The 12,097-nt window shown below is 34.5% G+C and overlaps 1 protein-coding gene across 6 annotated transcripts in view; it reads left to right on the top strand.

Annotated features, from left to right (window-relative positions):
* Window positions 1-12,097, top strand: part of PPP2R3A (protein phosphatase 2 regulatory subunit B''alpha) — a 148,370-nt gene that overhangs the window by 126,526 nt on the left and 9,747 nt on the right. The window contains exon 15 of one of the 6 annotated variants that reach the window (XM_032488007.1): window positions 3,914-8,174. The exons of the other annotated variants lie outside the window; for them this stretch is intronic. Coding sequence (XP_032343898.1) covers window positions 3,914-4,040 — 127 coding nt within the window. The 3' untranslated portion in view covers window positions 4,041-8,174. Of the gene's footprint in view, window positions 1-3,913; window positions 8,175-12,097 lie in introns of those variants that run through there. 6 annotated transcript variants of the gene reach the window in all.

Here is a 12,097-nt window from a genome sequence, read left to right as displayed (position 1 = left end):
TTTTTATAGCTGCATAATATTCCACTGTATAGTTATACCATTATTTTGCATTCCTCTGTTCATGGACATTATATTTCTAATTTCACTATTAGTGAAATACAGAATAATCTTATATATGTGTCATTTTATGCAAATGTGGGATAAATTTCTAGAAGTATAGCAAACAGATAGCAAACTTGCAAAGACATAGGAGGACTTTGGAGAAACCAACGAGAAATGATGCAGACACCCAAACTAGCAATGGTGGGGAACCATTTCCCTCCGTAAGCCCAAAAGGACAGGGAGATGAAACCATCCCCAGAACACAGAGAGAGTAGCTGTATGGAGAGGGTCACATGACAGGGCTTATGATCTGCAGTTCAGGATTTAGCCAACGTGTGGCAACCCAGCTGAGAGACAGCTACTAGAACAAATAGCCAGTTTCATTGTCCTTGTATCCTTCAGTATCCTGTATGTGCTCCCCATTGGCTTCCAACCAGAAGACACGAGAGCACAATGGTGTGGTCCATTTGGGTCAGCCTCCTGGGGCTTAGAGCTAGGGGAAGAGTAGCTCTAGAGGGATAAACAGAAACACCCAGCTCAGCAGATAATGTCAACTAGTCCTCCTTAGAGACTGTACCATTTTCACCCCTACCGTTAAGTCCTAAGTGTCTTTTCTGAGAGTACTGAAGAAGCCACCACCAAACCACTTTTTAATCCAGAGATTTCCCTAATATGCTTAGCCACAAAACTGGGATCAAAGACCTGTAGAAAACCCTTAAAATCATTCATCATTCATTGATTATCTTAAGTCTGACTGCATCAGAAGAAGAAAGGCAAGTGGATTCACAGGTGTGATATATTTAAAGTGTTTGGGCACTGAGTTTCATTAGTAGGAATTGGGGTGAGGTTACTAACTTTACAAAGCAATATCACTACTGTTAAGAACATTTGTAAGGGGGAGGGTATAGCTCAGTGGTAGCACACACGCTTAGCATGCATAAAGTCTTGGGTTCAATCCCCAGTGCCTCCATTAAAAAACAAACAAACTTAATTCCCTCCCCCTCCAAAAACAAAAACAAATTTTTAGTCTTATTTAAAAAAAGAACATGTGTAGATGTTATAATAGTGAAAACTGGAGGCAATCTTAGTATCGGATTAGCAAAATTGCCCTACATGTACACAGTGCAATCCCATGTAACCATTAAAAACCACTTTGTGGATGTATACTTCTTGGCTATCGAAGAAAAAATAGGGATGTAAAAGAAGACTTTGAAAGATCAAGTAAAACTGAATAGAAAAGAACAAAATAAAGTCTCAGAAAGAAAATTAGGTATATATAAGGAAAACAAAAAGGATCTACCTTATATGTCTTAGACAACAGAGCAAATGAAATAGAAAAAAAATATTCAAAGATAATAGAAGAGCTTTTTTGAAATAAAAGAGGACCTGAATCTGAAAGGTCAGAAGTCACACCATATCCAGGAAATACTGATAATGACTGACCCCGTAGATGTGTGGTGAATTTAACAGAATTCAAAGATAAATAAAAGTTTACTTTGGAGGCTTTTTCCATGTTTAAAAAATGCAAGTTACCAGACAAGAGGGGAAAAAAAATCAGCCTTGCCTCAGATACTGCCACAGTAAAAATGAATACTGGAAGATCATGAAACAATAGTTCAACTTTGTCTCAGAGAAAGAAATTCTATGCCCCCCAAATTTTATACCAACCCAAGATGACATTCAAACATGAAAACACAAATGGATATTTTCAAACATGTAAGAAGTGGAAAGAATATAGCACTTGTGATCTCTTCTTTACAAAGGACATAATCATAAAACCAAGAGGTGAACCAAAATAAAGAGCCCAGAAATGGAGCACCTGTGCTGGAAAAGAAATGATAGTATTCAATGCCTCTAAATTGAGTTTAGAGGATAGATAAATATAAAAGGATAGAGAGCATAACAGAATATTCTGGAAAAAATAATATAACTAAAAGTGGGATGTAGAGAGGGGGGAAGAAATACATGTATAACAGCCTAGAAATAACAATTTAAAATTGAGAATTCGAAGGGAGAAAAAAAATATATGTGTGAGTTTTATAAACAGGGACTCAACAGCTGTCCTCTAAAGCTGGTACGCTGAAGGTTTAATTAAAATAAACACTTGAAACACCAAAGCCAGATTCTCAATACTCTAATTCATTTAATCAGAAAACGTGTACACACAATAAAGAAAAACACAGACCATACAGCATAAATTAAGATGACAGAATAAGACAAATACTTTTAGATCAGTGAATGTAAATGGAACAAATTCACTTATTAAAAGGAAAAGGATCCAATTATGGAATGACAACAAAAGTTGAATATAAAAAGACTGAACACTCCCCCCCCAAAAAACTGTCCTGATAACATTAATTTTTGAAGCAAAAACTCTGAAAAGACAAAAGGGAGAAACTGAAACCTATTATTTATAGTCATAGTAAAAATAGTCCCTGAAAATAGATACCTTTGTGGTTTATAGACCACGGGTCATTTATAAAATATGCATCAGGCCACAAATAAAACTTCAGTGGACTTCTAAAAAATAACAATAGTACAGACTAGCTTCTCATTTCAAGGAGGTAAACAAGGCACCCTGTAGTTTTCTGCCTTCCATACCATAGAAAAATAAGAACAAGCACACCACTTAATAAGAAGAGAAACTTTTAGTGGACTGAAAGAGGGAAAGCAGCTGGAATCAGATTGAAGAGGGAGCCAGAGCTTAGGTTCTGTGCAGGAGCATGCAGTTTGCCACAGATAAAGGGAGCAGCACTTAGGGTGATCCATACCTTAGTTTGACTAAAACCAAGAGCAAGACAGAAACCAAAAGAAGCATCCAGGCATGTCGAACCCTATCCATCCCGTCCTACCCCTAAAGGAAAGACAAAAGCAGCGAGTATGGGATCTTGGAGCAACATGGGCCATGTGTCCCCTCATTCTCATGGAAAACACGAGCCATCCGATATTGCTCCCTCCCAAGCAGCCAGTGTACACAGAGGCAAGAGTCTGTTCTCTACTATGTAGTAAAGAGGACAAATATCAAACAGTTGACCAGTAAAATATTCAACAAATGGAAGAACTTTCAACCTTGGAAGGAGACTCAGTACAGCAATCAGAACAAGACATCAAAATGGGTATATTTACTATTTTTAGAGACAGAAGAGAATATTATACTTTTGAAGCAAGACTGGCCAGTATTTTGGAAATGAAAAGAAAAAAATTTCAGTGAAGAAACACAATCATTGGGCTGAATAATAAAATGGATACATCTGAAAAGTTTTTGATTTGGAATATTGATTGTGATACAGGAATAAGAAGTCCTTAAAGAAACCAGTAGAAATGATATCCAGAAAATTCCCAGAATTTTTATTGTTTAAACAAATAAAAACAAACACAGAAACAGGAATTAGCACATTTTTTTTCTGGCCAGGTAGTAAATATTTCAGACTTTGCAGTTCTCTGTCACAATAACTTAGCTCTGCCATTGTTGTGTGAACGTAGCCATAGATAATATGTAAGCAAATGAATGTGGCTATGTTCCAATAAAATTTTAATAACAGACACTGAGATACTAACTTCAGATCATTTTCACGTGTCATGGAATAGTCTTCTTTTGATTTTTTTCCCCCAAATTTAGAAAGGTAAAACTATTCTTAGCTCATGGGCTGTACCAAAAACAGGTGGTGAGACAGACGTGGTCCATAGATTGTAGTTTCCCAATCCCTGCGCTAGAGTGAAATTTCAGAACATAAGAAACAGAGAACTGAAAAGCTACCAGAGAGGGGAAAAAAAGAATTACCCATAAAGTAAAAACAAAAAGAAATGGAGCATTTCATTGACATACTGCAAAGAAAATAACTTTGAACCTTGAATTCTGTTCCTATTTAAGTGTGAAGCAAATAAAGACATTTTCAGGCATTCAGAGATGTAAAATGTTTACCACCCACAGACTGTCTCTAAAAGAAATATTAAAGGATATTCTTCAGCAAGAAGGTAAACAGATCCTAGAGGATTAGTGGGATGCAAGAAGCAATCATGAGCAACAAAATTAATAAAAATTTATTCTTGGAACTAGGTAAGTATTGACTATAAATACTATTAACAGGGAGTGTAAAAGACGGTCAAGATAATATGCTATGACTGTATTAGAGTGGAGCGTACACTGATAAACGTACATTTTTCTAACAATGACTAGAGTTAAAGTACATCTTAAAATTTTAAGGTCCAAAGACAAGACTATTAACTGGGAAAATTTTGTATAAAGAAAACTCAACCTACCAAAAGACAAGTGTGCTAATCAGTTTTCTTTTGGTGAGAAGGAATTTTACCTCCAATTGGCATAAGGGAAAAAAAGCAAAGCAAAAAAGAAATTATTGGCTTATAGAACTGGAAAGTCTAGGGGTATTACTGACTTTAGAGACAGACTTTATCTCCTTCATAATGCTTTTCTTTCATTCTTTCACTCTCCAGCTAGTTTTTAATATGTGGTGGCAAGATGATCACCTAAGAGCTTCAGGTTCTAATAAAAGCAAAAACCCCTTTCCCACCAGATCCAGCAAAAGCCCAGGATTTGTGTTGGCTCTAACTGGCTTGGTTTAGGTCCAGTCCCTGAACTAACTCCTGAAGGAGTCAGGCCTGGAACTAAGCGTGGACAGGAGTCAAGTTCATCCAAACCATACGTTTTACCAAGGAAGATCTGGGAGATTTGCCAATATGGCCAGGAAAACAGGGCAATGCTATACTGGTAAAGGAACACATCCACTACAGGAAGAAAGGCAACAAAAAGACAAAGACAGTACAAAATAAATGGCCAGAGTAAGTCCAGATTTAGTGTGAAGCACAAAACTCAGAATGGATTAAAAATCCAACTAGACACTATTCTCTAGAATCATACCTCACACAGAGGTAACTGTCACATGAGTAGTAACAAGAAATTAGGTATAGTAATGTTAATGAGACAAACAGAATTGAAAGCTTTAAAAGAAACTTACCAGTATTTCAATAGTTGGCCATGAAAATAAGTTATGAACCTTATGCAGTACATAAAACAAATCTGATAGAAATACAAGGAAAAATGGACAGATCCATAGTTGTATAAAAACCAGCAAATCAAATAGGCCAAAAAATAAAGAAAGAATATGGAATTAGTAAGCTTTCATACTTGGTACCCAACAAGTACACATGGAACCATCATAAAAGTGCCAGTTTATTAAGGCACAAAGGAAACTGCCATCTTTTTTTTTAATTACTAGCATACAGGCCACACTTGTTATTTAAAATACAACCTGAAGTTTACAACAACAAAAATGCACATATCTAGAAAGTTAAAAATAAAATTTTGAAAACTTAAATATATTTTAAAGCAACTTAAGCTAAAGAGCAAGTCAAAATACAAATTACAGTTTTTTTAGAACCAGGCAATGAAAGCATTATATTTATTAAAATTTACAGGATACAGACAAGGAGAAATTTGTAACTGTAGACTGAAATAAATGAATTAGGCTATCATCTCAAGAGGCATGAAAAAAGGATGACAAAATACACCCAAATAAAGTACATGAGAGGAAGAAGTTAAACAACTATATTTAAACAAAAATAAATCTATGAATTTATACACACATATCCACAAAGCATACCATGTGCCAAGCACTATTCTAAGTATTTTAATTCAGTGGGTGCTCACAAAAACCCTACTTTGTAGATGCTGTTATCCCTAATTTACAGATATTAAAACTGAACTACAGAAGACTAATTTGTCAAATCTACCAATACAGAAAAAAGAATGTAACACAAATAAGTGAGTTTTATCCCAAGATTGCAATAGTGGTTCAACTTTACAAAATCTGTCATTAAAAGACTAAAAGAGAAAATATATATATATATATATATATATATATATATAAACTGATTCTTTGAAGGCATTTGATAGAATTTAATATATTTTCTGGTTTGGAAAAAAAATCATAAAACTAAGCAAACTTAAGAAGAGCACCTCCTTAATGGGTAAAGGGTATTAATCCCATACCTGAGAAATAATCAGTTAAAAATATAATAGGAAAAAATCCTATTTGTGATATCAAGAAAAAATGACTTAAAATATATATGAAGAAAACATAGTAAAATTCCACTAAAAGTTATAAAGATCATTCCCCATGTTAAAATTAATTTATTAATTTGATATAATCCCCCAAAATATGTTGTAGAATTTGTTCAACTAATTCTAAAACTCACATTGAATAATAAATACAAAAGAATAGCAGTGAGTTTTGAAAAGAAACAAAGGTATGGTAGGGCACAGAGAAAAGTGTACTTACAAAGCCATAGTAATTAAATTCAGTATAGTATCCACACCAAAACAGAAGATTTATGTATAGCAATGTAGTATATGATAAAGATAGTCTTAAATGTGTCGAGAAAAGGCTAACTCATCAGTAAAATGTTGGTGGGTGAAAAAAAGTACATATTCAACTAATATCTGCATGCCTAAAAGACTTTAAAAGCAAAAAAGTGAGAGGAGAAATTTATAAGGAAATTATTTATAGGTTTGAGTATATTTTTTAAAAAGTGACAAATTCTGTATCACAAACAAAAAGCAGAGGAATTGGGTTGAGTAATGTTCTTTCATAAATTCTTTCATAAATTCTTCAAGGTCAAGAACATGAATTTCACCCTGGAAGTCATAATGAAAATTCCTACTTCTCCAACAATTAAAATGTAATGGCCCAATGTAACAATTTTAAATGTATTTGTACTTAACCACAGAGGCTCAAAATACAGAAAACAAAAATTGCCAGACAATTCAACAATTACAGTTGGAGATTTCAACACACCTCTTACAGTAATTGATAGAGCTAGAGACAATCAGTAAGGATACAGAAGACTTGAACAACACAGTGTATTTGATCTAGTCAATATATACACTCCACAAAACAGCAGCAAAATACACATTTTTCTCAAGTGCACATGGAACTTCTTCAGAACAGACCATACGTTAGGTGAATAAAATAAGATTCAATAAATTCTGATGGATTACAGTAATATAAAGTATGTTGGCTGACCATAGTAGAATTAAATTAAACATCCATCAGTAACAGAAAGGAATCTGGGAACCCCAAAATATTTGGAAATTAAATAATACATTTCTAAAGACACATGGGTCAAAGAAGGCACTGCAGGGAAGTTTAATGTTTTGAAATGAATGAAAATAAAAGAAAATGTGTGGGATGCAGTTAAAGCAGTGCTTAGAGGAATATTTATGGCTCAGGTCTAACATCAATAATATCATCTTCCACCTTAAAAAGGTAGAGAAAGGAAGAGCTAACCAAACCCAAAATAAGTAGAAAGAAGGAAATAATAAAGATCAGAGTAGAAATCCATGAAATAGATAATAGGAAAACAATATCAAAGAACTGATGAAACTAAAAGTTGGTTCTTTGGAAAGCTTTAAAAAAAAAAAAAGATAAAGTTTTAGCTAGACCAAGGAGGGGGGAAAAAGAGACAGGAATGAAGGAGGATGCATCACTATAGATACTACAGAGATTAAAATAAGTGTAACGGAATATTGTGAACAACTTTATCCCAATAAATTACACATCTTAGATGATATGGGACATAATCTAGAAAAACTCAAATTACCAAAACTGGCTCAAGAAGAAACAGAAAATCAGAATAGGCTATATCAAGTAAACATACTGAATAAGTTATTAAAAGTTTTCCCCCCAAAGTCCAGGTCCAGATAGTTTCAATGGTTAAGTTCTGTCAAACGTTTAAGGAGAAAAATAATACCAATCTTCCATGACTACTTTCAGAAAATAATAGTAGGAGGGAACACTTCTAAACTTATTTTTAGAAAGACAGTATTACTCTGATACCAGAGCAAGACAGAGATGTCACAAGGAATGAAAACTACAAGCCAGTATCCCCCATGGACATCAATATAAAACTTCTTACAAAATATTAGCATACAAATCCAGCAACATATAAAAAAGATTATACACTCTAAGTGGGGTTTACCCCAGGAAGGGAAGGCTGGCTTACCGTCTGAAAATCTGTTAATGTAGTATAATAAAAGACAAAAAAAAAAAACCACATGATCATTTCTATAGAAAGAAAAAAAAAAAGCATTTGACAAAATCCAGCTTCCATTCACAGTAACTCTTACCCAAGTAAGGATAGAAGGGAACTTCCTTAACCTGATAAAAGGCATCTATAATTAACATCATACTTATGATGAAAAACTGAACGCCTTCCTGCTAAGATTAGGAACAAGGCAAGAATGTTTCTCTTCACCATTTCTACTCAGCATTTTAACTGAGGTTCCTGTCCTGTGCTGTAAGGCAAGAAAAAGTCATTAAAAGTCTTCCGATTGGAAAGGAAGACGTTCATAGATAATGTATCCTTTAAGTAGAAAACACCAAGAAATCTGCATAAAAGCTCCCTGAACTAATATATGAGTTAACAAAGTCTTAGAATACAAGCTCAGTGTACAAAAATCAGTTGTATTTCCAGGGACTAGCAATGAGCAATGAAATAGTGAAATTCAAATAAAAATAATAATTCTATTCAGAATAGCATCAAAAATACTTAGGAATAAATATAATAAAAGAACTATAATACTTGCACACCAAAAACTGCAAAACAGTGCTGAGCAAAATTAAAGACCCAAATAATGAGAATTAGAAAGCTCAGTATTGTTAAAATGTCAGTTCTTCCCAAATTGATCTGCAGATTTAACCCATCCCCTATCAAAGTCCCTACAGGCTTTTGCTATAGAAATTGGCAAATTGACCCAAAAATTTATATAGAAATGCAGAGTACCTAAAATAGCCAAACACTTTTTAAAAAGAACAAAGTTGAAAGACCTATGCTGCCTGACTTCAAAACTTACCATAAAGGAAACAATCATCAAGACATTGTAGAACTGGTAAGTATACACATAGGTCAATGAAACACTGTAGAAATAGACCCTCATATATATGGCCAGTTAATTTTCAACCAAAGGGAAAAGGGTAGTCTTTTCAAAATGATGCTGAAATAATCGGATGTCCATATGCAAAAAAAGAACCCATAATCCGTATCTCATACCATATGCAAAAATAATTATCTCAAAATGGAAGAGACCAAAATGTAAAAGCTAAAATTCTAAAGCTTCTAGAATGAAACATGGGAGAAAATCATTGTGAACTTGGGTTAGGCAAGAGCAATAAAAATATTAATAAATTGGACTTCCTTCAAAATTAAAAACGATTGTTCTTCAAAGACACCATTCAAAAAATCAAGAGACACACTAGGGGAAAATATTTCCAGAACATTCTGATAAAGACCTCTATCCATAATATATAAAGAATATTTACAGCTCAATAATAAAAAAAGACAATCTAATTTTTTAAATGGGCAAAATATTTGAATAAACATTTAACTAAATTAGAGGTACAAACAGCAAATAGGTATATGAAAAGATGCTTTACATCGTTAGACATTAGGAAAATGTTAATTAAAACCACAGTGAGATTCACTACACAGTCACTGGAACACCTAAAATCACCAGTTGGCAATAGTGTGGAGAAGCTGGAGCCTCCCCTCATACATTGGACTGATGGGGATGTAACATTATATAGCCTCTTTAGAAACATTCGGCAATTTCTTAAAAAGTTAAACACACTTATTATATGAATCAGCAATTCCACTCCTAGGAATCTACCCAAGAGAAATGTTCACTCAAAGACTTGTACATGAAAGTTTATAGCAATATTATTCATGGTAGCCCCAAACTGGAAATAATCCAAATATCCACTAAACTGGTAAACTGAAAAATACAGTATGTCCATATAATGGAATGCTGCTCAGCAATAAAAAAAAAAAAGGAATGAACTATTGACAAACATAACAATATGAGTGAATCTCAAGCCAGGGGAAGGAAGCTAGACAAAAAGAGTATATTCCAATTTGGCATGATTTCCATTTATGTAAAATTCTAGAAAACGCATGCTAATCTACAATGACAGAAAGCAAACCAGTGGGGAGGGCCATAGTGGTTATAAAGGAGAATGAGAACCTTTTGTAGGGGGATGGCTATTTCATGATCTTGATTGTTGCAATGCTTTTACAGGTATATGCAAAAGGCAAAATTTATTAATTGTACACTTTAAATATGAGCAACTTATTATATGTCAATTACATCTCAATAAATAAAAGAACTCCTAATACATGTAACAATATGGATGAATCTCAAAAATACCATTCTACAGGAAAGAAGCCAGACACTAAAGACTACATATTATTGATTCTATCTATGTGAAATTTCTAGAAAAGGCAAAATTATAGAACCAGAAAGCAGGTCAGTGGTTGTCTAGTTCCAGGATTGAGAGTAGAAAGTGAATGCAGACAGACGCAAGGGAGAGGAGGGACAGATGGAGAGATGAAAGTATTCTAAAATTGGATTGTGGCGACGGTTGCACAGTTGTAAAAATTTACTAAAGCACATTAAACACTTATGATCAGTGAACTCTATGATATGTAAATTAAAGTTAAATTAAACTTTTTTTAAAAGTGAGAGGCAAAAGAAGTATAGCTTATTAAATTGGTAGTAATTTTTTAAAGATGGTATTAATTCAATGAATGTTTGCATTCCTCCTGTGTACTAAGCATTACTGGATATTGGTGAGCACAGACAGGATCCCTGCCTTAGCAGGGAGAAACAGGCAGGTGCAATTAAAATAGTGCCCGAACTGCTCTCACAGAAGCTGCAGGTTGTAGTAACACCTCACTCCAGGCTCACTGTACAGTAGGACAAACACTTTCAGATATTGCTGGCAGAAGCAAATTGGCCCAGCCCCCCTGGAAATTAATTTGACAATATGTTGCAAAAGCCTGAATTTATACCCTTTGACTCACAATTCTAATTCTGGGTATCTATTGTAAATAATCAGGAATTTAGATAGAACTGTTCTATCCAAACGATTGGCACTGGTCACAGGTAATTCTAAAATAAAAAAATTCAAAGCAACACAAATGTACAATAATAGTTAAGTAAGTCATGGTATCCGTGTGTCATATAATGCAGACATTTAAATTTAGTGCTTGCACAAAAACATAACAGAAAAATGAGGGTTATAAAATTGTGATATAATCTCAGTATTAAAAATGTGTGTCGCTATCTGCACAAGCTAAATGATAAGGCTCCAGAATATTAACAGCGGTTAACTCTGGGCTGTGGGATTGCAAGTAATTTGGCTTTTTATACTGTTCTGTAACTTACAAGATTTGTATAATGAGCATGTATTACTTCCATAAACAGGAAAAAGTTATTTTTCCCCTTTAACTGTTGACATAGGTAATATGTATTCACTGAGTTAGAAAATAGAAATGAAAATCTTCACCTAAAATCCACCACGAGAGACAGTCTGATTTATCATTTAGGAGTATATCCTTCACATTTCTTTGCAAATAGATAAGTCATTTGTTTTACAAAAACGGAGTTTTATACTACATATTGGTTTGTAACCTGCATTAAAAGAAGAAAAAAAAAAGAGATAACAGGTCTAAACACTTAAGTTTGTTAGCCTAAAAAGATGAGAACCTGATGGCAGCTAAAGAGAATAATTGGCTCAAGCAAAAGGCTTTTTCTAGTTGTGGTGGTGCTCAGAGAAGGAGCCAAGTGTGTGGAAGGGAGAGACAGGAGACAAAGGGACGCAGACAGAAGGACAGGTGAGGGGTCACGAGAGGGAGAAGCAGAGACCAGCTGTGGTGAAATTCGACCAGTGTGTATATGAGAGGCTTCTGCTGGACACCCTCTTCTCATGTTGTGGGAGATAAGCTAAGGGCTGCGCAGAGCACATGTGGGTGACGAGGTCTCGAGGGGAGAGGAGCCTTCCGACAGCCGCAGCCTGCAGAGCGAGCACTAGAATGTCAACAAACGAGGCCTGTTTACAGCTGTTAATAGCTGACCGCCATGGTTCGAAATTCCAGACCCAGAATTCCAAGGCTACACCACCAAGTGCTTCATCTCAAGAAGAATTACAAATAAGTCAGGGTGAGTTCGTCCAACAGAAATTACCAGACTCAAATATTAGAA

The sequence above is a fragment of the Camelus ferus genome, chromosome 1 (assembly GCF_009834535.1).
Source record: "Camelus ferus isolate YT-003-E chromosome 1, BCGSAC_Cfer_1.0, whole genome shotgun sequence".
Taxonomy (NCBI): Eukaryota; Metazoa; Chordata; class Mammalia; order Artiodactyla; family Camelidae; genus Camelus; species Camelus ferus.
The sequence above is the reverse complement of the archived record's forward strand: the minus strand, read 5'-3'. Positions and strand labels throughout refer to the sequence as shown.